Genomic DNA, 27,348 nt, shown 5'->3' with positions numbered 1-27,348 from the left:
ATCTAAGAACGGGAAGAGGTGACTGTATACTTCACTTAGTTAAGGGAGAAAAAATAAGAGCCAATTAAAACAACCTAATGTTTCTTCAAAGGGAGTGCGGGCAACAGGGTAGAGGGCACAGGGATAAAAGCTAGACTTCCCTCAGATGTCTTATTTCACCGATTTGATTTTGTAGTTACAGATTATAAAAAATAAGATAAATTTAAATAAAAACTTGGAAGAAAAAAGAAGATAATGCAATGCCTGGGACACCTGGGTGACTCGGTTGAGCGTCGGACTCTTGGTTTCAGCTCAGGTCATGATCTCAGGGTTCTGAGACGGAGCCCTGCTGCAGGGCTCCTCGTGCAGCACACAGTTTGCTTGAGATTCTCTCCCTCTCCTCCTGCCCCTCCCCCAGCTCGTGCTCTTTCTCTAGCTAAAATAAAAATAAAATCTAAAAAAAAAAAAAAAAAAGATAATGCAATGCCTAAACATTGAAAGCAAGAAAATCACACTCATGAAGATGGCTTTTTTTTTTTTTAATTTTTAAAAAAACAGGGGCACCCGGGTGACTCAGCCGGTTAAGCATTGGACTCTTGGGTTCAGCTCCCGTGGGTCACACAGTCTGGTGGTCATTGGATGGAGCCCTCCCCAGGCTCTGCACTCAGCATGGAGTGGGCTTCAGATTCTCTCTTCCTCTCCTTCCTGCTCTCTCTCAAATAAATAAATCTTTTAAAATTAAATAAATAAAAACAGGTGTTGGTGAGGCTGTGGAAAAATTAAGCCCTTGTGCACTGCCGTGGAGATGTCAAATGTGGAACACAGTATAGCGCTTCGTCCTCAAAATGCCCGACACAAAAGTACCAATGATCCAGCAGTTCCGCGTGTGCGTATTTACCCAAAAGAGGTAAATATTTACACACCAATGTTCACAGAAGCATTATTCACCACAGCCAAAAGGTGGAAATAACCCAAATGCCCATCTATACATGAATCGATAAACAAAATGGTTAGCAAACAAATGTTCTAATGAATGTATAAATAAAATGTTTACACCAATTAAAAGTATCGAACGTATGAGAATATTTCGACTCCTAGACGAGAATGGATTTTTTTTAGGACACAGCAAGCACACAATTCCTAAAGTTGATAAAAATGTTATATACAGGATTACATAAACAAATTTAACCCCAAAAGGACTTAAAAAAAAAAAAAAAACCCTACACGTCAATAAGAAAACGATTGTTTGGAGACCACAACAAAAACCTGTGGGGGGGGGGGGGGGCGGGGGTGTGCACGCGCGCCCGCAACAAGGAGATACACGGAACAATTTCACTACCAAAAAAACGTAAAGAATAAAAGTAGGGTAGTATTTGTATCAGACAAAAAACCTCAAGGTTCATCATTTCTACTAAGCAGAACATTTCACCTAAAAGACAATTCCCCACGAAGCCCTCCGTGGTGAGCGCGCACAGCCGGCAGGGCTGGCACGCCCCGCACGGGGACCACAGGAGAGGAATGCCCAGGCCGGCGCCCCGAAGAACCCGCCCCAGAAGACCAAGGGATGCTGCGGGGATCTCAATAACCCCCACGTCTCCGGGCCAGGGGAACCACGGACCGCCACGGAGAACGCCTGCCCCGCCTGCTTCCCCGCCCCCCAGGCTCACTAGCAGGGAAAAAGTTTAGCAAAAAGATACTGGCCAACTTCCGAGCTGGCTCTGGTGCGGCAGCAGGCGCTGTAGGAAAGGGGCTCCTGGGACGGCTCCCGGGAGCCCCCTGGTGCGAGCTCCCCACCCCCACCCCAAGGCGCGGGTGCCAGACGTCGGCGCGCCCTGCTCATGCCCGAGTCGCGGGCTCCGCCACCGGGCGCCCGGGGCAGCCTCTCCAAACCCAAGAACCGCCTGGAAGGCCCTGCACCCGCTGAGCTCGAGGTGCCAGGACCGCTGAGCTAAGGGACACATGACCCACCCCCAAGTCTCCCCTTGGCCTCCACCCAGGCGCCCAGAAACCACACAGGAGACAGAAGTGCAGGAGGCCGGGGCCGGCGTGATGCGCGCTAAGCGGGCAGCAGGCCGCGCGCGCGCAGCTGGAGCAGCGGGGACAGCGTGTAGCGCAGGCGGCGGAAGGCGGTGTCCGAGCCCAAGTGCGGGAGTCCCCGCCGGAGCGCGGAGGGGTTCATTAGCATCAGGTAGAGCAGCGGCAGCGCCAGGAAGCCGAGCGGGAGCAACAGCAGCGTCTGCAGCGCGCCCAGAGCCCACAGCCTGCGGACCCAAGGACGGACGGACAGACGGAGGCGGTGGCGGGTAAGTCGGGGGGTGGACCCGAGCCCAGCGCGCCCGCCGCCTGCCACCTGGCTCACCTGATGCCCGCCCTGCCGGTGCCACTGAAAAGCCGCCTCTCCTGCGGAGAGAGCGATTGGCGTCTAGCTCGGCGCGGGGGCGGGGGCGCCGGGTCTCTCATGGAGGGGGCGGGAGTCGTAAGGGGCTATATGCCTCGGAGTGCGGGTCCGGGTAGTAGCGGGTCCGTTGAGGGGGCGGACCCTCAAGGGAAGGCGGGGCCCGGTGGCTGCGGGTGGCCCCGGTGCGGGGCGGGTCGCGACTCCAGCCCGCCCCGCCCGGGCCCGCGCTCACGCAGTCGGCCTTGGCCACCTCCTCCATGAGCGAGCCCGCGCAGTCCTGCACACGACGGGGCTGGGAGTCGCACCTGCTGGGAAGGGCATCGAGGTGGGCGACCTAACTCGACCCCACAGTCCCCACACCTTGCCCCACAGTCCTGGCCCCCTTACAGTTCCGGGCCGCCCCGCGAGGCGTCCAGCGCAGCAGCCGCCTCCATCACCTTTCCCTGCAGCTCCTGGCGGAAGTGGGAGTGAGGCCTCAGGACTGGGGGAGGAGACCCCGGGGACGGCGCGGGGGGGGGGGGGGCCGCAGCTCCGGGGTTGGAGGGGAGTCGGACATGAGGCGCCGGGGGGGGCGGTACCTGCAGGACTCCGCTCTGCTCCTGAAAGCTGGCCCAGGCCTCCTCCGTCCGCTGCGCGCCCTGCGATGGGGGAGCCCTGATGAGACTCGGGGTGGCACCCCGCTCTCCATTCTCCCGCACCTACCCAGGCTCCACCCACCCCCGAAGCCGACTTTGGGCCTCAGGCCCCCGCTCCGCCCTCACCTGCCGCAGGCTCTCCGCCTGCGCGGCGTGCTTGGCCTCCACCAGCTCCAGTTGTTTCTTCCGACCGATCCAAGGAATGTCAGGAGTCCAGGACGCCCGGGACTCCACCCACGCCTCCGCTCTGCCCACCCCCGCCCCTCAGGGAGCCTCCGCGCCCCCTGGTTGTCATGGCCCCGCCGCGCCGCCGCTCCGGCCTTGGGGGTCCCACCCAAACACCTGCAACGCCATCAGTTGTGTCCCGAGTTGCTGCTCTGCGCGCTGCTGACTCAGTTGTTCCCCTCCGTAGTAGAAGAGCTAGGGATGGGTTTTGCGAGGGTGGGGTTTGCGGGGCTTCGAGGGGGGGGGAATGTCCTGGGAGGCGGGGACAGGGCAAAAACGGGGGCAAGGACGACAGTGGGACTTCCTACGGGAAGCTAGGGACCGAGGCCGTCTACTTAATGTACCTGACTCGACAGCTCTTCCCACTGCTCCTGCAGCTGCCGGTTGTGTTGCTCCTGCGGAGAGGGTCGAGGGGGCGTCTGGGCTTCTCTGAGACCCCAGCCTCGCGGCGGGCCGTACCGCGTCCAGGGCTTCCCCCCCACCCCGCCCTCTCCGTCGGCCCCGCCCCCACCAGGGCCCCGCTCTCACCAAGTCCTGCTGGTGCTGCTCAGCCGCTTCCAGCAGCCCGCGCGCTCGCTCCGCGCGCTCCCGCGCCGCCTCGCGCGCCTCCCTGCGCAGGCTCCGCGCCACCTGGCTTCGCTTCCGCTGCAGGCTGCAGAGGGGAAACTGAGGCGGTGCCACGGCGGGAGGAGGCAGGTGCTCAGGTTCCCGCGGCCCCCGGAAAAGGCCAGCTGCGAGTGGGGCCGAGGAAGCCCGCGCCGAGGTGCCGCACCCTCCCCTTCGTGGGTCCCCTGAGATCATCCAGGTCCCGCCGGCCTGGAGCGGAGGTTCGGCCCGGGCGGGGAGGAGTAACCGACGGGCCGGCCGGCGGCTCTGCCCACGCCCGGGTGCCGCTGCCCGTGGGACCCACCCTCGCGCGCCCGCCTCGCCCGGTCGAGCCGCCCTTTCCCTGCGCGAGCCCTGCACCTGCGCTCGCGCTCGCGCAGGTCCTGCAGTCGCCCGGTGAGGCTCTCGCTCTCGGCCTCGAGCCCGCGCACCAGCTCCTCCAGCTCCAGCTTCCGCAGTCGCCCGTCGCGGTTGTCCTTCTGCAGCTGCAGGAGCAGTTCCTGCGTCTCGGCCATGCTTCCAAGGGGCTCTGTCCCGCCGCCGCTGCCCGCCGCGGGGATCCGGCCCGCGGCCGGCGTCACAATGGGCGGCAGGGGGCGCCCGAGCGCAGGCCCGGAGCCGCGGCCGACGCCAGTCGGGTAGGATCGCGCTTCGTCCCTCACACAAAAAATGTTATGCAAGACCCAAAATCCGATCAGTAAAAGGTTAATAAAATACGAATACCTGATGCAGAAAAATGGAGGCAAGATCGGTTCCCCGATATTGAAGATGGCGCTTGCAGACTATACCTGAGCTTAGACATCAGTCAAAACTCACTGGATGAAACACTTAAGATCTATGCGTTTTACCATATGTAATGATATCTCACCTAAAAATCCACTTGGAACAAAAAGACACTATGGGCAAATGTTACAAATAGGTGACAGAGGGGCGCCTGGGTGGCGCAGTCGTTAAGCGTCTGCCTTCGGCTCAGGGCGTGGTCCCGGCGTTATGGGATCGAGCCCCACATCAGGCTCCTCCCTTGGGAGCCTGCTTCTTCCTCTCCTACTCCCCCTGCTTGTGTTCCCTCTCTCACTGGCTCTCTCTCTCTCTCAACTAGATAAATAAAATCTTAAAAAAAAATGGTTGACAGAATAGGAAAGGATCTTTGAATCTTTGTAATCAGATGATTAGTAATTAGAATATATGGGAAATCCAGGGGCCACCATAAGAAAGACCAAACATCAAAGGGCAAAGGGTCCCATGGGGCACTGCCCACAGGGGAGACCGAGATGGCCCAGGAAGAGTCTGAAGAGACACTGCATTTTCCGTCAACCAGAGCAGCCAACAGGAAGACGGCTGGTTGACATCAAATATAAGCAATGATGTGAGTGAACAGGAATCCTTGTGCCCTGCTACCAGCACCATCTTTGGGTCACTTGGGGGAGCCCCGTTGGGGATGAACACTGACTGGGTACGGTCGCCGTCCGTGATCCAGAACTTCACCGCCGAGTACAGGCCCGAACTTTCTTACGTGTTTGCAGAGCACTGGGAGCCGCCTAAGTGTGCCACCAATGTGTAATTAAAGACTGAAATGTGATATATGAGACAATTGATAAAGGAGTCCAATAGAGCACTTAAAATGAGCGAGGATCTACTAAAATCAACATGGAGACCTGAACATAATGTTGAAGGTAAACAATAGCGAGTAGAATGAGATGTGCCCATGACAGTATTTACCTAACCTAAGTACGCAGGGATGAGTCCCAGGGGGTGGGGAGGATGAGGAGAAGGGGATTGGGGGTGGGAGGAGGGGGCTGTGCAGGGATGGGCTGAGAATGAGGGCCATGCATGCTACATATACCCCAGCGGGTCAGCGGAGAGTCACCAGGAGGCGACACCTTTGCAGAGATCAAGGGGAGCTGAGTTGCTTCTCACTAATTCTGAGAAATGTAAGTAAGACTTTAGTCATTTTGAGTTACTTACACAGTAGATTAAAAATAGCCACAGCTGGGGCGCCTGGGTGGTGCAGTCCTTAAGCGTCTGCCTTCAGCTCAGGGCGTGATCCTGGCGTTATGGGATCGAGCCCCACATCAGGCTCCTCTGCTGTGAGCCTGCTTCTTCCTCCCCTACTCCCCCTGCTTGTGTTCCCTCTCTCGCTGGCTGTGTCTATCTCTGTCAAATTAAAAAAAAAAAAAATAGCCATAGCTTTCCTGCCACCAGGAAGTGGAGCCTGTTTCCCTGGGCTGTGAATCTTAGAGCGTGGCTCTGGATTCGGGCACCACGGTGGGCACTGAATGGGGAGAGATGGGAGTACTGGAGAGAGCTGGGGAAATCGCAGGCCCACACGGGTGAGGCACCAACTGGGAGAGTGGTGGGCGCCTCTTGTTGGCTGGCTGGCACAGAAGCCTCTTCCAGGCTGGGGGCTTCCACAAACGTCAGAGCGACAGTGGCAGTGGAGCAGCCCCGGGGGCCCTGCTGCCATCCCGCCCAGCACCCTGGCCCTCCTGCGCGAACAGCCTCCCCTACACCGCTGCTTGCTGCAGCCAGCCAGCGCTGGCCACCACGGCTGCTCGCCCTGCTCAGCAGAAAGGGTTCCTGGGACCCCGATGGGGGAGGGAAGCCTGATTAAAGCCCATGAGGGGCTGGGGGGTGGGGCATAAAACGCTCTGACACAGGAATGAAAGAGGAGGCATCTGTCCACTCTAGTCAGCCCCTGGCTCCCTCCCTCCCAGCTCTGTGACCCTCGACAAGACTCCCAAGCCCCTGAGTCTCAGTTTCTTCACCTGTAAAGTGGGGCTGTTATAGACTTTCCCCCAAAGGATTGAGGGGAGCCAATGAGTTCACACGCTTAAGCCTCTGGGCGCTGAGCCCGGCACCTCCCAGTCCTCCGGGTCATCAGCTGGCTCTCCGCACTAGGACCTCCATCTGCACTTCGACACACGCAGTCCCAGACGGTGACCGGTGGCCGTTGAGCAGCTGGAAGTGGTGAGTCCAAACCGAGGTGGGGCGGGCGGTAGAACAGGCATCTCCCTGGGGCGCCTGGAGGGCTCAGTCTATAGAGCGTGCGGCTCTGGATCTCGGGGTCTGTTTGCCCCTCATGTTGCACGTGGAGCCTACTCAACAGAAAAAAGAAAAAGAAAAACAGATAAACGACAACAAAAAATCCCCATGCATCTCGTTAATAGTTTGTACACTGATGACATATTGAAATATTTTTTAAAAGATTTTATCTATCATCTATCTATCTATCTATCTATCTATCTATCTATCTATCTATCTATTTATTTGGTAGAGAGAGAGAGAACACAAGTAGGCAGAGTGGCAGGGCAGGGCAGAGGCGGAGGGAGAAGCAGGCTCCCCACTGAGCAGGGAGCCCAACATGGGGCTCGATCCACGATCCCAGGACCCTGGGATCATGACCTGAGCCGAAGGCAGATAACTTAACCCACTGAGCCACCCAGGCGCCCCTACATATTGAAATATTTTGAACGTATTGGGTTGGATAAACATTAAAATTTGGTTCAGTTATTTCTTTCTACATTTCCCTTGGCTCCTAGAGAAATATTCTATTGGAGGGCACCGCCCAAGGTCAGTCCTGCTGGACAGCACTGTGTCTCCAGAGTCGCCACATGACCGCTTCTCCCTTCAGGCTTAGCCCGCCCCCTGTCCTCACATCGCCCTGTAGCATCCCGGGGACCGCCACCACCTCCGCTGCCTAAGCTTCATGATCCCGGTTTACAGATGAGGTAAGGAGGCTCGGATAACCGTGGCCAGGCTATAGCAGTGCCGGCAGCCCCTGTCCCCACCCACGTTCAGGAGGGAGGGCAGCAGCCAGCATCTAGCCAGGATGTGCGGGTGACAAGGGCCCACTCTCTGGGTTCCCTTTCTGCAGTAGCAGAGGAGGAGTTGATGAACAAGCCGCCCCCCCCCCCCACTGGCCCTGCCCCTGCATCAGGACAGGAAAGTCCCTGGGGGAAACGCCCAGGGCTGCGCCACTTCCCCGAAGTGACCTGAAGGTCAGGAAGAAGGCTTGGGGAACCCTCCTGGCCTCAGCACCCGCGGGTCCAGTTCCTGCAACTTTCGCTCCCGCCCACGGGGCCCCTGCAGGAAGCACCTGCCTTTCTTCCCCCTCAGTCCATTTGGCCCGTTTCTGTCCTTTCTTAAGACGCAGGTTCAAAATCCTGCCCCCTCCGTTGAGCCTTCCTCCTCCACCAGCCTGGGCCAGGAGCCACCTCCTCCTTGCAGTGCCCACTTCCTGGGGGCCAATCAGGGCGACATTGGACTGACTCGCCCCACCCCATGGATGGTGGCACAGAACGGGAAAGGGGCAGCCGTGTCAGCTGCAACAAGCGCCCTGCGCCGCCCTTGATGTTTCGCAACGTTCTGGTACTTTAGAAATTGTAGTTGACTGCACATCACCCAGCACGTGCGGCCCGTCTTCTCCAACACTGATGAATTTATGAACATCTCCAAATATGAAAAAGCCTAGAGAAGTTTAAAATGAACCCCCGCGAAGCCAGCACCCGCATTCCACAGTTGGTCCCTTGTTTCCTGGCATCCGTCTCAGCCCTCCCGGGGAAGCGTCAGTGTCCGCCTCGGCTGGCCACCAGCCTCCCGGCCGGCCGCGCCCTCCTCCCTAGGGCTGAATGCAGTCATTGCCTATTTATTGCATGGTCTTGTCGGAACATTGATATATGCTAGGAGCTCAGTAAATATCGAATAAGAAAGAAAAATTAGAAAATCTACGTCTGTTGTGCAGACCCCCTTGTTTTATATTTAAAACTTTTATTTTTTTACCCAATAATAGAAGAAGGATGTAGGTAACTATGATATATCAAAGAGTGAAGAGTTTCCATTTAACAGCCATTAAAAAAAAAAAGTTACGTGGTTTTAAGCAACAACAACCACAAAAGCATTCCCTTGAAGAATACAAAACCAAGTTCTTTATGGCGTCTGAAGTCCTCCAGTGCGTGGGCCCTGCCCACCTGCCAGCCTCTTGTCATTTTCCCAGTATGGCCAGTGTGAACCCCATTTTAGTCCCTTAAACAAATCGCATAGTTTGCTGTCTCACTGTTTTTCCTGTGCTGTTCCCAACACTGTTCCCTTGAATCACTGCTCAACTGCTGCCCTTTCTGTGAGGACTTTGCTGACCACTCAGTTTTTGTGGCCCTATTTGACCAATTCCTACCGTGGCTCTTACTCATGGGAGCTCATTTTCGTTGTTAGACGTTCAGTTAGCTGCAACAGCAGTCACTCTAAAGACCCAACAATGAGCTTTCTTATTTGCTCCATGTTTCATATCTGGGTTTTGGGTTTTTTTTTTCTCATGGTCGATATTTGTTGCTACTTTGGGGGGGGGCATTTGTTGCTTTTATAATGAAAAAAAAATGTAATTGGCAGAAGAAAAGCACTGCGGTATGTAACACAGGTGAAAGCCAATTATAGCATCGGGACAAGGACCCGCTCGGCCGGCTGATGCCCAGCATGGCTGGTGGCAGAGACTCCCAGTGGTTTCCTGACAGGACAGTCGAGTCTCAGATGGGCGCTATTCGAAGACAGGCAGCTTGGGGCGCCTGGGTGGCTCAGTCGTTAAGCGTCTGCTTTTAGCTCAGGTCATGATCCCAGGGTTCTGGGATCGAGCCCCACATCAGGCTCCCTGCTCAGCGGGAAGCCTGCTTCTCCCTCTCCCACTCCCCCTGCTTGTGTTCCCTCTCTCGCTGTCTCTGTCAAATAAATAAATAAAACCTTAAAAAAAAAAAACCCCGAGGACGGGTACCTGGCCACCATTTCTGACCAGTGCCACCCCACCCCGCATGCAGCCCGCCTGCCAGGGAAGGCCTCGCGGACTCTCCTGAAGCCAGGCTCACTCGGATGAGGGCAGCGGCCCCCGATCCCAAGGGCTCACCCAAGGGAAGCGGGCCTCGGCCCCCTGAAAGCCCCTCACCTGCAGTGGGCTTCCCTCCTCTCCTGCCCCTCTCCGCACAGCTGTGCCTCTTCCATTCCCTCTCCCCCTGGGAGATCTCGTGCAGGGTCCTGGGGTCGAGCCCTCTCTACGTGCTGATGCCCAATTACCACCCTGAGTGGTGACCCCCTTGCCACCATAGCCTCTCCACTGAGTCCTGCCCCCTCTCCTACAGCTGTTGCCCTAGAAATCTCGATGCTTTCCCTTCTTCCTTGACCTCTCCCACCCTCCAGCCCGTCCCCAAATCCTGGAGGCTCTTCCATGGCAAATGACTGCCCTATCGGTCCCTACATTTCCACTGTGAATGGAGAGGTCACCTACCTCATCAGTGCTCTTATAAGGAATAAAAAAGCTGATGTTTGCACAGCACTAAGAACATGTCTGGTACCCAGTAACTGACAAGGCACTTGTTAAATAAGTTTAAATAAAAAACGACTTTTCAAATTCTGACCTCCTCTAACCATGTTCAATGCCACTGTTGAAGACTGGATCATTCCCAAACTCCTAAGGAGTCAGGCTGCTCCCACCTCGTTGCCCCACAGCAGCCAGAGGGACAACTGCCTCCCACCCCCCGACACACACACAGACACACACTCAGCCTTCTAGCGGCTTCCCACAAGTCCACACCGTCACAACAGCTCAGCCGGCCAACCGGTCTCTGAGACCCGGAATCTGTCTCCTACTGCTCCTTAGACTCACCTGCTGGCCTCAGGGCCTTTGTACCTGCTCTTCCCCTGCCCAGCCCCTTCCTTACATCCTTCAGCCCAATCCCAGCCTTTTTTTTTTTTTAATATTTAATTTATTTATCTGTCAGAGAGAGAGACAGCACAAGCAGGGGGAGCGCCAGGCAAAGGGAGAAGCAGGCTCCATGATGAGCAAGGAGCCTGATGCAGGACTCAATCCCAGGACCCTCAGATCATGACCTGAGCCGAAATCAAGTCAGTCACTCAACCAACTGGCACTCAAACAATTAGCACCACCCCCCAATTCCAGCTTCTTAAGAACACCTTTCCTGGGGCGCCTGGGTGGCTCAGTCAGTTGGGCGTCTGCCCTTGGCTCAAGTCATGATCTCAGGGTCCTGGAATCAAGCCCTGCATTGGGCTCCCTGCTCAGCGGCGGGTCTGCTTCTCCCTCTCCCTCTGTGATCTCTCTCACTCTCTCTCTCAAATAAATAAATAAAAATTTAAAAAATTTTTTTTAAAAGAAAATGTACTCAAAAAAAAAAAAAGAAAAAAAAAAGAACGCCTTTCCTGGAGATTCCATCAGAAACCACAACCCCCTCCCTGTGGTGCTTTTTCTGTGCCTGCTATAGCATGTATTACCCACTGTCTCTACCATGTCCCCCACTGGAGTAGGAGCTCAGCTGGGACAGGCCTGGCGCATACAGAGCTGCCGAGTGGACATTTGGACAGCCTGTCTCCACTGCAGAGACTTGTGCAAGGACATAGGCCACAAACCGGCCATGATCCAGAAGAGCTGGGGTCCAAACTGCTGGCAGGTGTGGCCCAAGCCCACATTCTTCCTCTGACCCCATAGCCTGCCCCTTGCTCATTTGCCAAAACCTGCCACACCCCTCAGGCCTCCCTGTGCCTCCCTGCAGGGGTGCCCTTGCCACTTCTCCTGCCTGGCTGGATCGCCCGCCCAGCACCCCCGTCCCCTTGAGAAGGACAGAGGCTGTGAGCAGCCGCCTCCACAGAGCTGCTCTTACACGCTGTGGTCTGCATGCCCCTAGGTGGGACAGGCCATGTAGAGACACGGCAAGGTGACAGCTCTGGGGTTTTGCGGACAATCCGCTAATATGAGCCAAGAAGCGGGATGGGGGACAGAGATGATCACTTCCCGGGAGGCACACCTGGGCTTGGAGAATGAGGCCTGGAGAATCCCATGCAGGCCAGTTCTGCAGACACGCTCAAGCAGGCTCCTGGTGCCCCGGGGTCACCCAAGATGGAAGCCACCACTTCTCCTTCACCCTCTCCATGGCCACTGCAGGCTCCTGGTGGCCACAACCAACTGTGCCACACACCTTTGCAGTGGCCTGTGGCCAAGGCACAGTGCCATACGGACGTGTGATGAGATGCCCATGGAAGGAAGGCCTGGTGAGGGCAGGCCTGGCGGCCACCAAAGAGCCCCAGGAGGGAGCCTCACCAGCCCACTGTGGATGACGATGCCCTAACTAAAGGACATGGGAGCCCAGCAGGTGCCCACTGAGGACGGGGAGGGTCTGCAGTGAGCGTGGGCCCCCTGCCCCGGGGAAAGAGAGGTGGACCCGAGACCATGAGGCCAAGCTTGCAGAGTCTGTGGTGTGAACACAGACAGAGGGCTGCCTGGGACTCCTGTGGCCCCCTAAGGCTGCACATGGCACACCCCTGTGTACCCCGTCATGGGCTGAATTGTGTCCCCCAGAATCCCTGGGTGGAAGTCCTAAGACTCAGCCGCTCAGGCTGGGACAGTATCTGGAGATGGGGTCTTGAAAGAGTCGGTGAGGCCAGCACGAGGCTGTGAGGGTGGCCCTACGCCAATCTGACTGGGATCCTGTAAGAGGAAATCTGGCCACACTCACAGAGGAAGGACAGCCGTCTACACGCCGAGGAGAGATGCCTCAGGAGAATCCAGCCCTGCGGAGACGCGGATTCAGGCTTGCGGCGGCCAGAATGTGAGCGCGGCCGTTAGGCTCCCAGCGCGCACACACACCCCTCTCCATCTCCGGAAGATGGGGGCCGGGGGGACCCCTGAAGGCCAGGGGCCTCTTGGGGAGGCAACGGCAGCAGTGGGACGCTACCCGTGGCTCCTCCACCCTGGGGCAAGCCCGGCCGTGGCTTTGGCTTCGGAGGCCCTCTGTGACGCGGCTGGAGTCTGGGTGCTGCTCTCCCCACACACCCCCTCTCTGGCCCCAGGGTCGTTGCTTCGGTTCCAGCACCACGCTGACCCTCTTCCCCGGGCCTTCATATGTGCTGTTCTGGAGGCCTGGGACAGAGCGCTGTGGCCCATTGCCACTGCCTCCGGTCGCAGCCCCGGGAGGAGTTCGCACCAGGCGACCCTCTGTGCCAGAGCTCCAGAACCCTCCTGCGGACACGGCGCCCCGGGGTGTGTTCCACGACCGGCAATGGGGCAGTCCCAGCCCCAGGGCTGGCGGCAGAGCCAGCACGGCCGAGCACTTGGTGCGGTGCTGGCTCTGGGGACTCGAGTCAGCGTCAGGATTTACCTGCCTGTCCCCTCCGCAGGACTCAAGGATCCGAGAGGTCAGGGGCCACGTTCATGCGACTCTGGGCCCAACATACGGTCCACTGTCCCGGGCTCCTCAGAGCAGACCTGGACACACACCCACCTGACACAGAGAAGCCAACGGTGACGTCCCCTTGGTGCTGGCCCTGATCTCACCAGGGACGCCTGCAGGTGGTGATCAGCTTTGTCACCTGTGGCCAGAAAGAAGTGCTGACCGTGAAATAGGCTAACATCAAAATTGTTTGCTGACATTTCCTAAACTCACTCGGCGGCGGCATTTGCAGAGACCAGTGCAGGAGGATGGGGAACTGCGGGCTGTCCTCCCAGAAGGCCAAGCACCCAGCACAGGGGGCTCATCGTGGCAGGCGGTGCCTGGCAAGACTTCTAGCATCTCCGCCTCAGGCTGAGACAGACAGCCCAGGCCCTGAGGTGGCCAGCCTCCTACACTGACGCCAGTGCCTGCCCAGCTGCCCGTCTTTCCCAAGAAATCAGGCCCTTTCTCTCCTCTCCGGTTTCTCAGCCGCTTGGAGGCAGAGGCCATCTAGGGCACACAGCCACCTGCTCTCCCAGGGTGCCGCGCGAGCTGCCCTCCTCCAGTCAGCTGCTAGGCGACTGCCCTCTTCGGTGACCACTTCCTTCAGTGCCAGCTTCCTGCAGGTTCCAGGTTGAGGGGGCTCCCCACTGCCTCCCAGCAGCCTCCTTCCTCCTCAAGACCCAGGGCTGTAGGAGGGCCGAGGCCGGCTGGTGCCGAGGGGGGTGGGCAGAGCCAATCGGGTGCCTGGGCCACTCGAGCGTAGGTCTCACACGTGTCCACATGTTCTCACTCAGACTCTGAATGTGCACGTCACCTACAGGTGGCCCACAGAGGCAGGGGTAGCACTCAGAATCACCAACGGTGACATTTTGTGGCATACCTGAGACTTGAATGACACGCCCTGGCTTTCACCAGGTTTGAGGAAGGAGCCATTCAGAAGCTTTGGTATACAACTTAGCCAGTGCCCTTGTAGAAGGTCCCGTGGGAAACATTTCTTGAAATATTCAGACATTTCCTCACGCAAGGAAGTGGAAACAGCCTCTAGTTCACGCATCCTGACCTTTTCCTTTCCCCTCCTTCTCATTTGGACATACCGAGCTGACTATGGCCCTTGCTCACAATTTTTGAACTAATACAACAAAGGAGTTTTTTCCTACTCTTCCCTGTTCCTTTTTTTGGCTCATTCTCGACTACATAGAATCCCTTTACTGCTGTCTACCTCAAATGGCTTTTGGAAAGAGGCATGTTTTAAACCAAACACCTTATGGAAGGAAACAGCAGTGCCCAAAATCTGTCTTTGATTTCTTTTTTTTTTTTAAGATTTTATTTATTTATGTGACAGAGAGACAGCCAGCGAGAGAGGGAACACAGCAGGGGAGTGGGAGAGGAAGAAGCAGGCTCCCAGCGGAGGAGCCCAATGTGGGACTCGATCCCGGAATGCCAGGATCACACCCTGAGCCGAAGGCAGACGCTTAACGACCGCGCTACCCAGGCGCCCCATGTCTTTGATTTCTAACCATGGAACTACTCCCTAGCCCTAACTTACAGTCAGCCTGCAACAGAGTATTTCATCTCACCTTGCACCCTTCTCTAGAATGCTCTCCAAGCCCCTGGTGCTAAGAAGCCTCACTTTTGCATAAGGCCCTCTTGGTCAGAAGCGCCATGGACAGCTCAGCACAGGCGAAAGCAGTGTCTCATCTCCCTCTTACCCCACACATCTTAGGTGAGCACTGGACTGATTCCAAGAAACTTTCTAGGATCCCATTCTTGAATATCAGAGCCTGACAAGGTCACCCAACATTTGAGGAAAGGCTTTAAAGTTATTTTTTAAAAGGATGAGAACTAACCTAAAGTGGGTATCTAAAAGGGAACTGATACAAGGAACAGAAGAAAAGTGTAAAAAAATTAAATTTTCCTGAGATTAAATCTATGAAAAAAGAACAAAATGCAATAATCAAAGAAGGAAAATTAAAAATAACTGCTGACACGTTTTAAAAATCAGTAAATTTACGGAAGGGAACAGGTCTCCAGAATGAAACCAATCCATCAAGAGTCCCGTCCCATGAATGGAGAAACCATCTGAAATAGAAACAAAACTAAAAGCTTCCAGAGAAGGTTACCTACAAAGGGAACTGGACTTCTCATCACATTGGAAGGTAGAAGCCAATGAAGCGACATTTTCCAAATTCAGCAGGAAAACGATATCCAATCTACAATTCTATACCCAGCCAAACTATCAATTCTGTGTAGTGTAAAAGCATTTTCCACATTCAAAGTTTCAAAACACCTACCTCCTGTACGTTCTCAGGATGGTACCAGAGAAGACATACTAACCCAAACAAGCATGTAAACTAAGAAAAGACCACACGGGATCCAGAGAGCTGGGCTTCCAAAGCAGGACAGAAAGGCAAGAAAACTTTCCCCACCCAATCTGTGCAGGAAAGCAGCTGGTTCCAGATAGATGTCTTTGGGGGAAAAAACAAGAGAACAGATAGCGTCTGATTCTGTGGAAAACTATACGGGGAAGAATTTCACAGACTTGAAGAGCGGAGGAAGACAGAGACACAAATCAATCTGAGTAACTGAAGACATCGTCAACCTCCCCAAGAACAAGAGATGGTACGAAAAGACGTGGGGCGCCCCTTGGCTCAGCAGTAAATGAAAGCACGTGGTGATCACGGCAAGCACGGATCAGGAAACTGCACGCTGCACCAGTTCTGGTCAATGCAGTTCAACGGGACAGAGATAGCCGTGCCCACCTGCTTACCTTGTTAGTGGGCACTTTCGCACCGTGACAGCGGGGTTGAGAAGTCACTGCAGAGACTCTACGGCCCACAAAGCCTAGAAGTTAGTACCTGGCTACTTTACAGAAGTTTCCCAACCCCTAGATTAAATCAAACCACTAGGGGAATTTATGGGAAGGGGAAGAGGGTGAAATGCACTAAAATGAACTAAAATCCTCATCTCTAGGTCCAGATTCTTAAAAGGATGAATTAAGGCGGCAGGATACTATTACTATTTAGAAATGTGGAGATTGATACGTTAAGAAATGCTACAAATTAAAAGTGGGTGTCTGCGTACATTGTGATGGGGTTAAGGGAACAGAAAAACTATTTTCTTTTAAGCCTTTTTTTTTAGTATAATCTCTACACCCAACTTGAGGCTCGAACTCATGACACTGAGATCACGCATCCCATGGTCTTCTGAGCGAGCCAGTCCAGGTGTCCATGTTAAGCCTTTTAAAAAAACTTTTGATTATTTAAACTATGGTCAGTTATTGCTTTGGTAAAACCAAAAAGGAGTTTTAAACAAGTTGAACAGGGCACCTGGGTGGCTCAGCTGGCTAAGCATCTGCCTTTGGCTCACGTCATGATCCTGGAGTCCCAGGATCCAGTCCCGCATCTCCCGCGGGCTCCCTGCTCAGCAGGGAGTCTGCTTCTCCCTCCAACCCTCCCCCCGCCATGCTCTCTCAAATAAAATCTTTAAAAATAAAACAAGAGTAGAACAGGTGGCACCTGGTTGGCTCAGTAGGTAGAGCATATGACTCTTGATCTCAGGGTTGTTGAGTTCCCCATTGGGTATAGAGATTACTTAAAAACACACGCATTTAAAGAACAAAAATAATTGGGGCGCCTGGGTGGCTCAGCCATTAAGCGTGTCTTCGGCTCAGGTCATGATCCCAGGGTCCTGGGATCGAGCCCAGCATCGGGCTCCCTGCTTGGTGGGAAGCCTGCTTCTCCCCTCCTCCTCCCCTTGCTTGTGTTCCCTCTCTCGCTGTCTCTGTCAAATAAATAAAATCTTTAAAAACAAAACCAAAAACAAAAATAATTGAACGAAACTTACCATGGATTAGAGCAGCAATACCCATATTCTTCTGGGGTTCTGGCGTCTCAGGCTCATCTGCTGCTGCCCTGGAACCACTTGGAATTCTGAAGCCCGGTCAGGGGTCTAAGCTGGCTGACCACCCTTCTGGCCCCATCCTTGCTCCTCCCCGTGATCTTCACTCATCCCGGGATTCCCACTCTGGTAGATAGGACAGTCCCAAAGGAAACTGGAATTATTGTCCCTGCCCCTGGAGACTAAGATTATCCTTTCCTTCCTCCCCCAAGCAGGAAGCAGGAGCAGTGGGCAGGAGAGAGCCCTTGCCCTGCTCCAGCCTGACTCTGCTGCTCCAACAGGCAGTCGTGGGCACAGGCCAGACCTCCCCTCATTCAGTCCACCAGATCCCTGCTCCCATCGACATATCCACTGCTCCCTAAACTGTCTTAGCTAACCCAGGCCAACACCGCCCAAGAGGATGCTGACTCTAGGGTGCTGGGTCCCTGGATCAGTGCCCAAGCCTGGGATGCACACATGTGGCCAAGTGAGGTCCCAGCCCCATCTGAAGCCCACCCCCAGAACGGCAGTGGGTAAATGCCCATCCCAGCTCCCACCCTCCTAGGTCTTGGAAGTGCTGGACACAGAAAGGAAAGCAGTGTGTCATTTAGCAAGCGAGAACAACCACAGAATATAAAAGCCCCACATGAAAGTTTTCAATCAAGCTTTTAATGAAAAGATCATAAAATAACAGTTTCTCATCACTGTACATTAAGACTGCACGCTTCTGAATGGAGAGATCAGTCGTCGGTGAATTGCTTTTCTATGACACTTGAGGGCTGCGTACCTGCAGCTCTGACCTGAATTTATCCAAACTCTCAAAGGAAGTGAGCTCAATGTGATGACTGACAGCGGCGGTGGCCAGTGCAGGAGTGCGATCACGGTGTCCCTCCCTCTTCTGGGAAGGGAATAGAGTAGGACGTGATCCCTCTTCCAGTTATGATTAAACAAACAGCTATAACCCCATCCCTCCCCCTCCCCCTCCCCCTCGAGGTATTTGCGAATGGGCAGGTGCCCAACCTAGGGTCCCCCAAGGGGGGGAGGGGGAAAACAAGTGATGGGTGGGATACAGAGAGGCTCCCCTCAGCACCTGGCCCCACGGGGCCCCGCCAAGTGGAGGGGGGGAGCCCTGGGGATCCTCCCTGCCCCAAGTGAGGTCTGTTATGCAGCATTTTTGAGGTCAATAAATTACAGCAATAAATAGCAAGGTGAGGTAGGGGAGGGGTTCCCGGTAGAAAAATTAAAGTGGTGACTGAAGTTGGGGGGGGGGTCCTAGGAAGGGGGTCCTGGGCAGCCTCAATTCCCACAGCACACTCCACCCCCTGATCTGGAATGTCACACCGAGGCTCTGGTTAGGTCCCTCTCCATCCCATTACTCCAGACATCGGATTCACAGGTTCAGCAACATATGCCCCAATGTGACTCTGGGGAAGAGCAAGGGCCCTGGTCCCTTTGAGGGGCACGGCAGGGCTGAGATCCCTTGTCTGTTCTTTGGAGGCCTGGTGCCTCTGCTTTCGTCCCCCAAGCCTAGGGGGCGGACGGACGCAGCCACCTCTTCCCTGAGCCCTGCTCTCCTGGCTGCCCAGGCCTCCCCCACCCAGGACGGCTGTGGGGAGGGCGGTAGGGTCTGCCTGCCCAGCCAGCCCAGCCCAGATCGCACTCCTGCATGCGGCCCAGTCCAGTGAATACTGACGGGGTTGGGGCGGGGGCACAGCGGGACAGCCCAGCGCCCCCGAGTGGTGACGAACGGGAAATACACACACACGGCTGCGTGAGGTTCCAAAAGTCCGTCCGGGTCCAGATTGTTCATTTCACAGGCTGAGGTGTATGGCTATGCTGCGAGTCTCTGAGATTCTTATTTGCTTAAAGGTTCGTCTTTTCTTTTTTACCTTTTTTGCAATCCTGGAGGAGCCCTTGCGGTGGCTCGGTCTGGCGGGAGCGAGCGGTGGCGGAGCCGGCCGCTCACTCGCCCCAAGTCTGAGAAATAAATACATTCATCACTGCACAAACATATTGATACAAAAACAACACTGTTCAGAGTGTTTGCACCGTCTGTGTTAGTAAGGACCAGCCCAGTAAGCCCCGACCCCCCACTGCCGGGGATGGGGGTGTCCCCTGGGGGTGGGGACCCACTGGAGTCAACGGAGCTGTGCAAAGGTCCCAGGGCTTTTTGGCTTGAGAGGGACCCTCACATCAACCCACCCTGAGGGTCGCGGGCAGAGTGGGGGAGATGGGGGCCCTCCATCCCAGGGCCCTAGCCCAGACTTGGGTCCTGTGGCCAGAGCTGACGGCCATCCCCTGCTGTGCCAGCTGGCCAGGACCTCCACGGTCCTGCCAGGAGGCCTGGGGGCCGGTCAGCACAGGCCCAAGCTCTTTGGTGCCAGCTGGGCTTTGAGAGGCCCGGGGCTGGGGAGGAGGGCTCAGGTGAATCTGGGGAAACTCCATGCCTGCCCCGGCCCCACGGCTGCCCCTCTGCCTGTGAGCCGACTCAGAAGGGCCTCCAGCGGAAGGCGGGGGATTCACTGGGACTGGCCTTACAGCTGCTGAGGTCTGAAACTGTAAAAGTTTATGTAAACAATGAGATAAATATATTAGTATCTTTTTTTCTGAGCCCATTGAGGTTCCATACTCATTCAAAATGTGCTTTGGTTTAAAAAATAGGTTTTGTGAATTTGGGTATGAGCTTTTTTTTTTTCCTTTTTTTTTGTTTTTTTTTTGTTTGTTTGTTTATCCTCTCTTTCCTACATGACATCTGCTATTTTCTGTTTCCTGTTTCTCCGAAACATTCAGGAATTAAGTGACTAAAGCAGAGAACTGTAAGCCGCCCTTGGCCTCCAACGGCCCAATTTCCTTGTGAGGCTCTTAACACATTTCCAAGCACACACTCGCAAGCACACACTCCACATGAAATCAAAGGAAAAAAGAAAACAAAACCAACTGTTGTGTTAATTAGTCCCACCCCTCCCCACAAACCCTTAAAATCTTAAATAGGAAACTAGTGTTTTGCTTTCTTGTTAAAATACAGAAAAGGCTCCATACAATACTCAGGTGGGTACAATACTATGTCGCACGAACGTCGTTGAGTGAGGGGCCTTTGAGCCCAGTCCCTGAAACTCTGCAAATGAATCACCTACTCTCACGGGTCACCTCACGGATGCAGCCGCCCACGGCCCGAGAGGCCACACACAGGCTGCGCGTGCGTACAAATCCCGTGCGGTACAGACTTTGTGTCACGTGGCTTAAGTGCTGACGGAGTGGGGTGGGGTCGGGAGGGCAGAGAGGCCTGGAGAAGACGCTTCCCCCTTACCTGACGTGCGGGCACACCAGACCCTGGGTCCAGTGTTCCTTTCCCACCCAGAGGGAATAAGACCCAACCTGAGGCTCAGGGCGCCTGGAGATGGGCTCAGCCAGGAGCCCTCACTTGCAAAACACGCCCTTCACCATTCGGGTCCCTGAACTCAGGCTGTTTTCAGCTGGAGGGTCTCTGGAGGGGTGAGGGTAGAGGATGACTCTGGAATTTTTTGGTCTGAACTTAAAGAAAAAAAAAAAAAGCAAAGCATGAAGCAAAATGAAGATAAAGCCGCTGGCCCAGCCCTGTGGCTCCAGCCAGCCAAGGACAGCGGGGCCAACCACGGCGACATTGGTCTGGCCTCGTGAGCCTGACCCCTGGCCCATGGAAGGGTCCTAAGGCTGGTAGAGAAACCCCGCGGTGAGGGGCGAGGGGTGGGACTCCAGACTGGGCCGAGCCGACCAGTACCAGCCAGCCTCTCGCCAGAGCGGCCAGGACTGCCCCGAGAAGGTGCCAGAGCAGGGCAGGGCCCCCCCTGCCCCCCCCTGGGGGGGTATACGTCACTTTGGTCAGTGCCTCCCCCACGCCTCTGCACTGGCCTGGCAGGGGCTGCTGTTCTCCCAAGCTCCGGCTCTTGCAGGCCCAAGGGACAGGATTGGGGGGGGCTCACTTCCACCTCATCCTGGCCCTGGCTGGGAGCTGCAGGAGCTGGCTCCGGCACTGAGGCTCCACGCCCCGCTCTCCCGTGGGGCTGGAGCACTCACCAACCCCCAGCCAGGCCCAGATCAGAGGCGCACGCGGGCTCCCTGATGCTCAGCAACACCCTCGAACCCCCGCAGGGCGGACACAGCGAGCGCACAGGCACTCTCCCTGCCTGCCGCGGAGCCTCTCCCTGAGAGCGCTGGGGGGGGGGGGGGGGGGGAGGGTCCCCTGGGCCAGGCAGAGCCCGGCTCACTCAAACGCACGTCTTCCTGTGCGCGCTAACAGGAGGAAACCAAGTGTCCGGCGTCAGCTGCCAGCCCCCAACATACCGTTCTTGTGGATTAAAGAGGTAGCAAACGGTCAGAAGTCTCCCCACCTTGATCAGGACGGAAGGAAGGAAAGCTCGCTATCTGTCCACACGCGCCACGCACACTACATACACACACACACACACACACACACACACAAAATGAAAAAGAAGAGTACCGACGGCTCTGGCTTCGAGTCCAGCCTCCCCCCTCCCCCCACAAATCCCAGACCTTCCAGTTCAAACATTCACATAAACGTTACACTGGTTTTTCTCTTAATAAAAAAGAAGTACCTCTAAACAAAGAATATTCCTCAGAAACTATAGGAAAATCACTCTCTCTCCTGAGGCAGCCGAGGCGGGGCTCGGGGCCCAGGGAAGCCTTTGGCCAAGAAGGGCTTCTGGGGCCTGGAGGGGTGGGCGCCCCTCAGCCCGCAGCTGGGGCGGGGGCGGGAGGGGCAGCTGCCCCTGTACATTCAGTCTGTAGACCCAGGCTCAGCCCCGAGGGGCCGGGAGGAAAATAAACTCTTGTTGGTTTTGGTTTAAAAAACAAAATTCGAAAAGAAAAAAGGAACAGATCAGTAGGAATAACAGCAACACAGGCCCAGAGGCCTCTTTAGCTGTGGAGAGGTAGGCGGTGGGGGCCCCCTGACTGTCCCAGCGCCAGTGAGCGGTGACCCCTGGCTCGAGGAAGGAGGGCTCGTCCCCTCCCCGCCAGCACCGCTCCCCAGAGAGCCGGGGTGGCCCGCACACAGACAAGCACTCGTGCACGCACACAGACAGTGCCCCTGGCCACGGGGCAGCCTTGCTCCTCCCCAGCGGGGGAGGCCCCCACTGCCCCCTGCTCCGACCCGGCCTGCGGGAAAGGGGCCAGATCCCAGCGAGACCCCCGTAACCCACTCCCACAGGCCCTGCAGTGGCCCTCTCAGGGAGCCGGGTGCCGGGGCGGAATCGGGAGGTAGACTGCACACCAGCAATGCGCACTCGGAGCTCGGGCCCATCGGCTTCCCTCCTCTCGCTTCCCTTGGTACAGACTGTCCATTAAAGCTCTGGGTGTGGGGGGACTGGCTGCAGGTGCCACCAGGAGCCACCCCCACGGGGACCTCGGGGTCCCGGCCCCTCCCGCCCGGCCTCCACGCTTCTTCCTTCCTTCCTTCCGTTGGCTCCCGAGGGCGAGTCTGCAGAGGGCACCCTCAGGCCGGGGAGAAGGGTCTTTGGCTTCTAGGAGGGGGAGGTGTGCATGCGCAGGTGGCTGATGAGGTTGCGCTGCTGGGTGAACTTGCCCCCGCACAGCTGGCACTCGTAGGGCTTCTCGCCCGAGTGCACGCGCATGTGCTCGGTGAGGCGGTACTGGCGGGTGAAACGCATGCCGCACTCGTCGCAGGCGAAGGGCTTGAGGCCCAGGTGGCTGCGCATGTGGCGCGTCATGGTGCCGCGCTGCGTGAACATTTTGCCACAGATGTTGCAAGGGAAGGGCCGGGTCAGCCAGTGCGTCTTCTCGTGCTGCCGCAGCGTGGCCGGGTCCTTGTAGGTCTTCTCACAGACCGAGCACTTGAAGGGCCGGGGCTCGGCTGCGTAGGCCGCGCTAGGAGCCGAAAGGTCCTCGGCCTCCTCCTCAGCACCCCCGCTGCCCGTCTCATAGGCCCCCTCCTCCTTGATGAACAGCTCCTCCTCCGTGTGCGTCTCCACGTGGGCGTTGAGCTGCTCCGAGCTGGGGAAGCCTTTGGCGCAGGGGATGCACACGTACAGGTTGTCCCCGTAGGACACGGTCTCGTAGCCCTCCTGCCGGTACACGTAGTGTGTGCCGGCGGGGCCGCCGCCCCCCTCGCTCCCACTCTGCCCACTGTCCTCGCTCCCGTCCTTGCCATTCTCCTCCTCCTCCTTGCAGGGGTATGGGGGCTCCGCGTAGGGCCCGCTGGGGCCACCCCCCCCAATGCTGCCGGCCAGGATGCCATTGGGAACCCTGTCCCCTAGCCCCTCGCCCTCTTCCCCTGGGCAGGGGCCCTTGGGCCCTGCTTCCCTCCGCTCAAAGGGGGACCCCACCCTGGGCTCCTTCTTGCTCCACTCCTTCTTGCGGGCTGAGTGCCGCAGGCTCTTCCGGGGCTGCCCCCCGGGCCCCTCCAGCAGGCTCAGGTGGTTGTCCTCGGCCCCCTCCAGATCCATGGGCTCATTGGGGGTGCCCCCCAGCTCAGCATAAGAGGCACTATTGGCAACAGGAGGGGCGGAGGCTGAGAGGGGCGAGCCGTGCTGACTGTCACTCAGCTGGGCCGGGTCATCAGGGGTCAGGGGGGGCCCGGGGGTGGCAGGGGGCAGGGGAGGGCTCTTCTTGGACAGGTCCAGGCCCAGCTCCTGCTCGCAGCCCCCGCTGCTCCCATTGGTGCTGCAGCTTCCCAGGCCGGCCTCCCCGCTGGCTGGACAGACGGCCCGGCCCAGGCCATGCACACCCTCCTGGCTGGAGCCTCCGAGGAAGAGCTCGTCATCCGAGCCTTTGGCCTGGGGGAGCTCCTGGGGGGTGTGGGCCCCCTTGCGTCCGTCCACGAGCCCCGGATACCGCGCCTGGATGACGGAGGCTGTGGACAGCCGCTGGCTGCGGGGCGGCCTCCCCATGCCAGTGGCGCCCACCCGACCGGAGCCGAAGGGCTTGCCGGCTCGCTTGAGTTTACGGCGGCAGAGCGCTGCCAACTCGGGCAGCTGGAGGTAGCTGGCGGCAGTGAGGAGAGTGCTGAAGTTGGGCTCGGCCGGCTGGTCGCTAGGCAGCAGCTTGCCCGTGTAGATGAAGTCCAGGATCTGCTGGAACACCGTGGAGCTGACCATGTCCGTGTCCAGGCTGATGAGGTTGTCGTGCAGGACCAGGGACTTGAAGTAGATGCTGCTGGCAGCCAGGACGTTCTTGTGGGCACGGAAGATGGAGTTCTCCACCATGATGATGACATCACACAGGAAGCCCTTCGTCCTCTGCTGGTTCAGCTGCAGCAGGAGCTGCTTGGAGTGGCTGGGCAGCTCCATGTCGGGCCCCATGTCCCCACGCCCCGCCCACGCGTACCACCTGCGGGCAAGAACAGGCGCACGGCATTAGCCACCTGGGAGCTTCAGGAAAGGGCTCCGGGACAGCGTGGGACTGTGGTGGGTCTCAGGGGGCCTCATCGGGCATGGTACCCCGGAAGGAACTCACACTACCCATGGGGGCCCATGCTGCCCAAACAGGGACAGTGGCTCCGGTCCCATCTGCACCGAAGCAGAGGACAATCGTCACACAGAGAAAATGGGATGTGACTTGGCTCCACAGCCCAGGGCACGTCTCCACACTAAGTCGGCCACAAGCCCACAGGGGACTCAAAAACAACTAGCAGGGGAACGTGAGGTGCTGGGAAGCAGCAGGGACTGAGGTGAGCAGAAGCTCCCAAGTGGGCTCACTTCCCCATGGGCACGCAACTTCCCAGCTTTTAGGACAAGCTACAAATTGAGATTTTTGGGTTAAATCTCCCAATGCCAAACAAAGGTTCTTTTTCTTTAAATACTACGTGGGCTAAATCAAATATGCAGCCTCCACCTGTGACCTCTGCTCTGCCCAGGGTGACTCTCAAACCCCAGTGGCTTCCCAAGCTTTCGAATTTGCCAACGTCACAGTCCTGCCTGAAGACACTGCAGTCCAGCCACAGTCCCTTACCAGTGCCTGCTCCCATCCCCCTGGGAGGGCCCTGAGCACCCCAGCCTGCGTCTCTAGGTGTTCAGCAGAAAAGCGGGCCTGGCCAAGCCCCTGGCACCACCGGGGCCCCGGGAAAGGCCTTGCCAGACCGACACAGACACTAAGTGATGTCATTAATAAACAGACAGAGGCCTCTGACCTCCACGGAACTGTGCAGGTGGGCTTTGTAACAGCACACACATGGGTCTCTGAGAGCGGGGTGCTCTCACCAGGCACCCCCCCAAATGAGCAGCAGGACCTGAGGCACAAGGTGTGGCTCCCTGCTCCCTCTGGCCCCTCAGGGAACACACGCCCTCCCACAGGCAACTCTGTGTCATGCAGCTGACGTGGGTGCTTTCACGTCCTTCGGCTCAGGGCTCAATCTCTGAAAGTGACTGCTCTGAGCCTTGCCCCACCTGCGACCCCTCTGCCTCTACCAGGGTACCCAGCCTAGTCCTGCCTCCCTCGGGGCAGAGTCTGGAGGCGTCACGCTCATGCCGCCTTCCTGTAACACAAACACTTCCCGCACCCCACTGCCCCACGCCTGCCCTCACTTGCAAAGACAGAGAAAACCCTAATAACCACACACACCCTAGAGGCAGCCTGGAAGTCACTGTGAACACACATGGGTAGACATAGCCACAAGCTAGCACTCACAGCCTGATAGGAGGCAGCAAGCACCCATTCAGCCAGCACAGCCTTACAAGGCTGCTCAGCTGGGGCTCCGAGGTGAGAGCCTGGATCCCAAGGGAACCTACCCTCTACCACTCCCTGCCCCTCACCCAGCCAGGCAGGGACAAAGAGCCCAAGGCACGGTTTCCACACCGCCTGGGACACCCAGCCCCAGGGAAATGCAGCAACCGGGATACCTGGTGCTCCCAGGCTGGCAAGAGTACAGGCCAAGGACAGGAGGTTCCGTTCTCCAAGAGCCTGTGAGCCACAGCAGCCCCTCCTCTGCAGGCTGAGGGCAGTGGGCCCCAGCCTCCCCTCCATGCTACCCAACACTGTGTGCACACAAAGGACCAGGCTGAGAACTGCAGGGCTGTGTGGGCAGCCCAGATAGCCCTCCCCCATGCTTCCCCCTCCCTCCATCCTGCCAGCTCCCCATCCCCAGCCTACCGGAGTGCCAGGGGCCCAGAAACCATGTGAGCAGCAGCCAGCGGGGGTGGCCTCCTTGAGCGCGTGGCCTCCCTGGGGGTGCATCAATGCCTGGTCACCTGGGGAGGAGAAGATGGACAGGGTCACCCAGATAGAAATCAGCAAGGGAGGGAAGGAGGGACAGTGAAGGGGAAGGCACCTGGTGGTCCTGGAGCCCTCACTCCCAGGAAGGTCTGGGGTCTCTCTGGCTGGGACGCCACGGGCAGCCAGGCAGGGGACAGCAGCCACAGTGCCGAGCAGCAGTCAGGCCCAGTTGCAGGGAAGGTCACAGGTCTGTGGATCCTCCCACCCAGAAGATTTAGGGTACTCGAAGGGCCACCTAGGCCTGTGAGGGAGCTGGTGGCAGGCACATAATTCCTGGCAGGCAGGCACGGTGGCAGGAGGCCTGGGCAAGGCCCTTCTCAGGCTGGCCACATTTACATAACAAAAGGTCAAAATTGGAGGCACTAGTGCAATGGGCTATTTATAAGAACCAGTCTCAACCGCTTCTGGCTCTCCTGCCTCCTTCCCTTCCTGATCTGCTCCAGCCACCCCCTCCCTGCCCAGAGGGCCCAGCCCCCTCCTGCCCAGCCCAGTCTGACCACATGGCCTCCCCTTGCAGGAGTTTCTGGAGGCCTGGCCTTTCAATACCAGCCCGCCAAAGAGGCTGGCAGCTGCTGCCAGATGCGAAGGGTCTCCTCCGCCCACGCCCCCCCCCCCCCCGCACAGTGATGCAGGTCCCCAGGGAGGGGGATCCTGAGGTTCTGGCTTTTTGCACCCCACTCGGCAAGCCTCGACTCCCTTGGAATGGAGCCAAGGGTGGGAGCGGAGGCCTGCAGCAGCCTGGAGCCCATCCCTGCCTGCCCTTCCCCCACCCCCAGGGCCAGGGAGGCTCAGCAGGTCCCTCAGGAATGTGACCAGACCCGGGGTGCGGGGTGGCTGGGAGGCCTCAGCTCCAGCCTGCCAGCTGTCTCTCTGGCCCCTAGCACAGTTCTCCTCTCATGGGGTGGCCCGGGGGGGGGGGGGGTAGTGGGGAGGGGGAACGGCTGGTCCAGGATCCCACCCATGGCCCAGATGGCAGCAGAACCAGCTTTGTTGGTCCAGAGGCCTGAGAGCGTCTACATCTGCACTTAAGGAAGGCCTGGACCCCTTAGCTGTGTAGAGAGTTCAGGCTCTCCTGCCAGGCCACACCAGAGGTGGCCAGCAGGACAGAGTGGCGCTCAGGAAGGGGGGCAGAGACCACCTCAGCATTGCAAGAGCAGCCCTGAAAAATGCACAGGGAGCCAAGTGATGTTTTCGAGCTGACCAG

General features: G+C 57.4%; 2 protein-coding genes across 3 annotated transcripts in view; both read right to left on the bottom strand.

The window, feature by feature from the left end:
- Positions 1–2,035: 2,035 nt before the first annotated feature.
- Positions 2,036–4,436, bottom strand: TMEM191C (transmembrane protein 191C). The gene is made up of 10 exons (XM_044379936.2): positions 4,204–4,436; positions 3,766–3,889; positions 3,582–3,632; positions 3,355–3,432; positions 3,139–3,195; positions 2,956–3,015; positions 2,765–2,829; positions 2,610–2,682; positions 2,339–2,379; positions 2,036–2,240 (listed from the first exon to the last, which is right to left on the bottom strand). The coding sequence occupies exons 1-10, from the start codon at positions 4,356–4,358 to the stop codon at positions 2,036–2,038; spliced, it is 909 nt and encodes a 302-aa protein (XP_044235871.2). The 5' UTR covers positions 4,359–4,436.
- A 13,132-nt stretch (positions 4,437–17,568) lies between these two features.
- The window catches only part of HIC2 (HIC ZBTB transcriptional repressor 2), a 31,173-nt gene continuing 21,393 nt past the window's right edge, over positions 17,569–27,348 (bottom strand). The window contains exons 2-3 of one of the 2 annotated variants that reach the window (XM_026487885.4): positions 26,022–26,119; positions 17,569–24,263 (exon numbers count right to left, since the gene is read on the bottom strand). In XM_026487885.4, the coding sequence (XP_026343670.1) occupies positions 22,439–24,263; positions 26,022–26,047 (1,851 nt within the window). In that variant the 5' untranslated portion in view covers positions 26,048–26,119 and the 3' untranslated portion in view covers positions 17,569–22,438. Of the gene's footprint in view, positions 24,264–26,021; positions 26,554–27,348 lie in introns of those variants that run through there. The other variant, XM_026487886.4, reaches the window with a different exon arrangement.

The sequence above is a fragment of the Ursus arctos genome, unplaced genomic scaffold (genome assembly GCF_023065955.2).
Source record: "Ursus arctos isolate Adak ecotype North America unplaced genomic scaffold, UrsArc2.0 scaffold_34, whole genome shotgun sequence".
Lineage (NCBI taxonomy): Eukaryota > Metazoa > Chordata > Mammalia > Carnivora > Ursidae > Ursus > Ursus arctos.
Note: the sequence above shows the minus strand (reverse complement) of the source record. Positions and strands in the feature narration are given on the sequence as shown.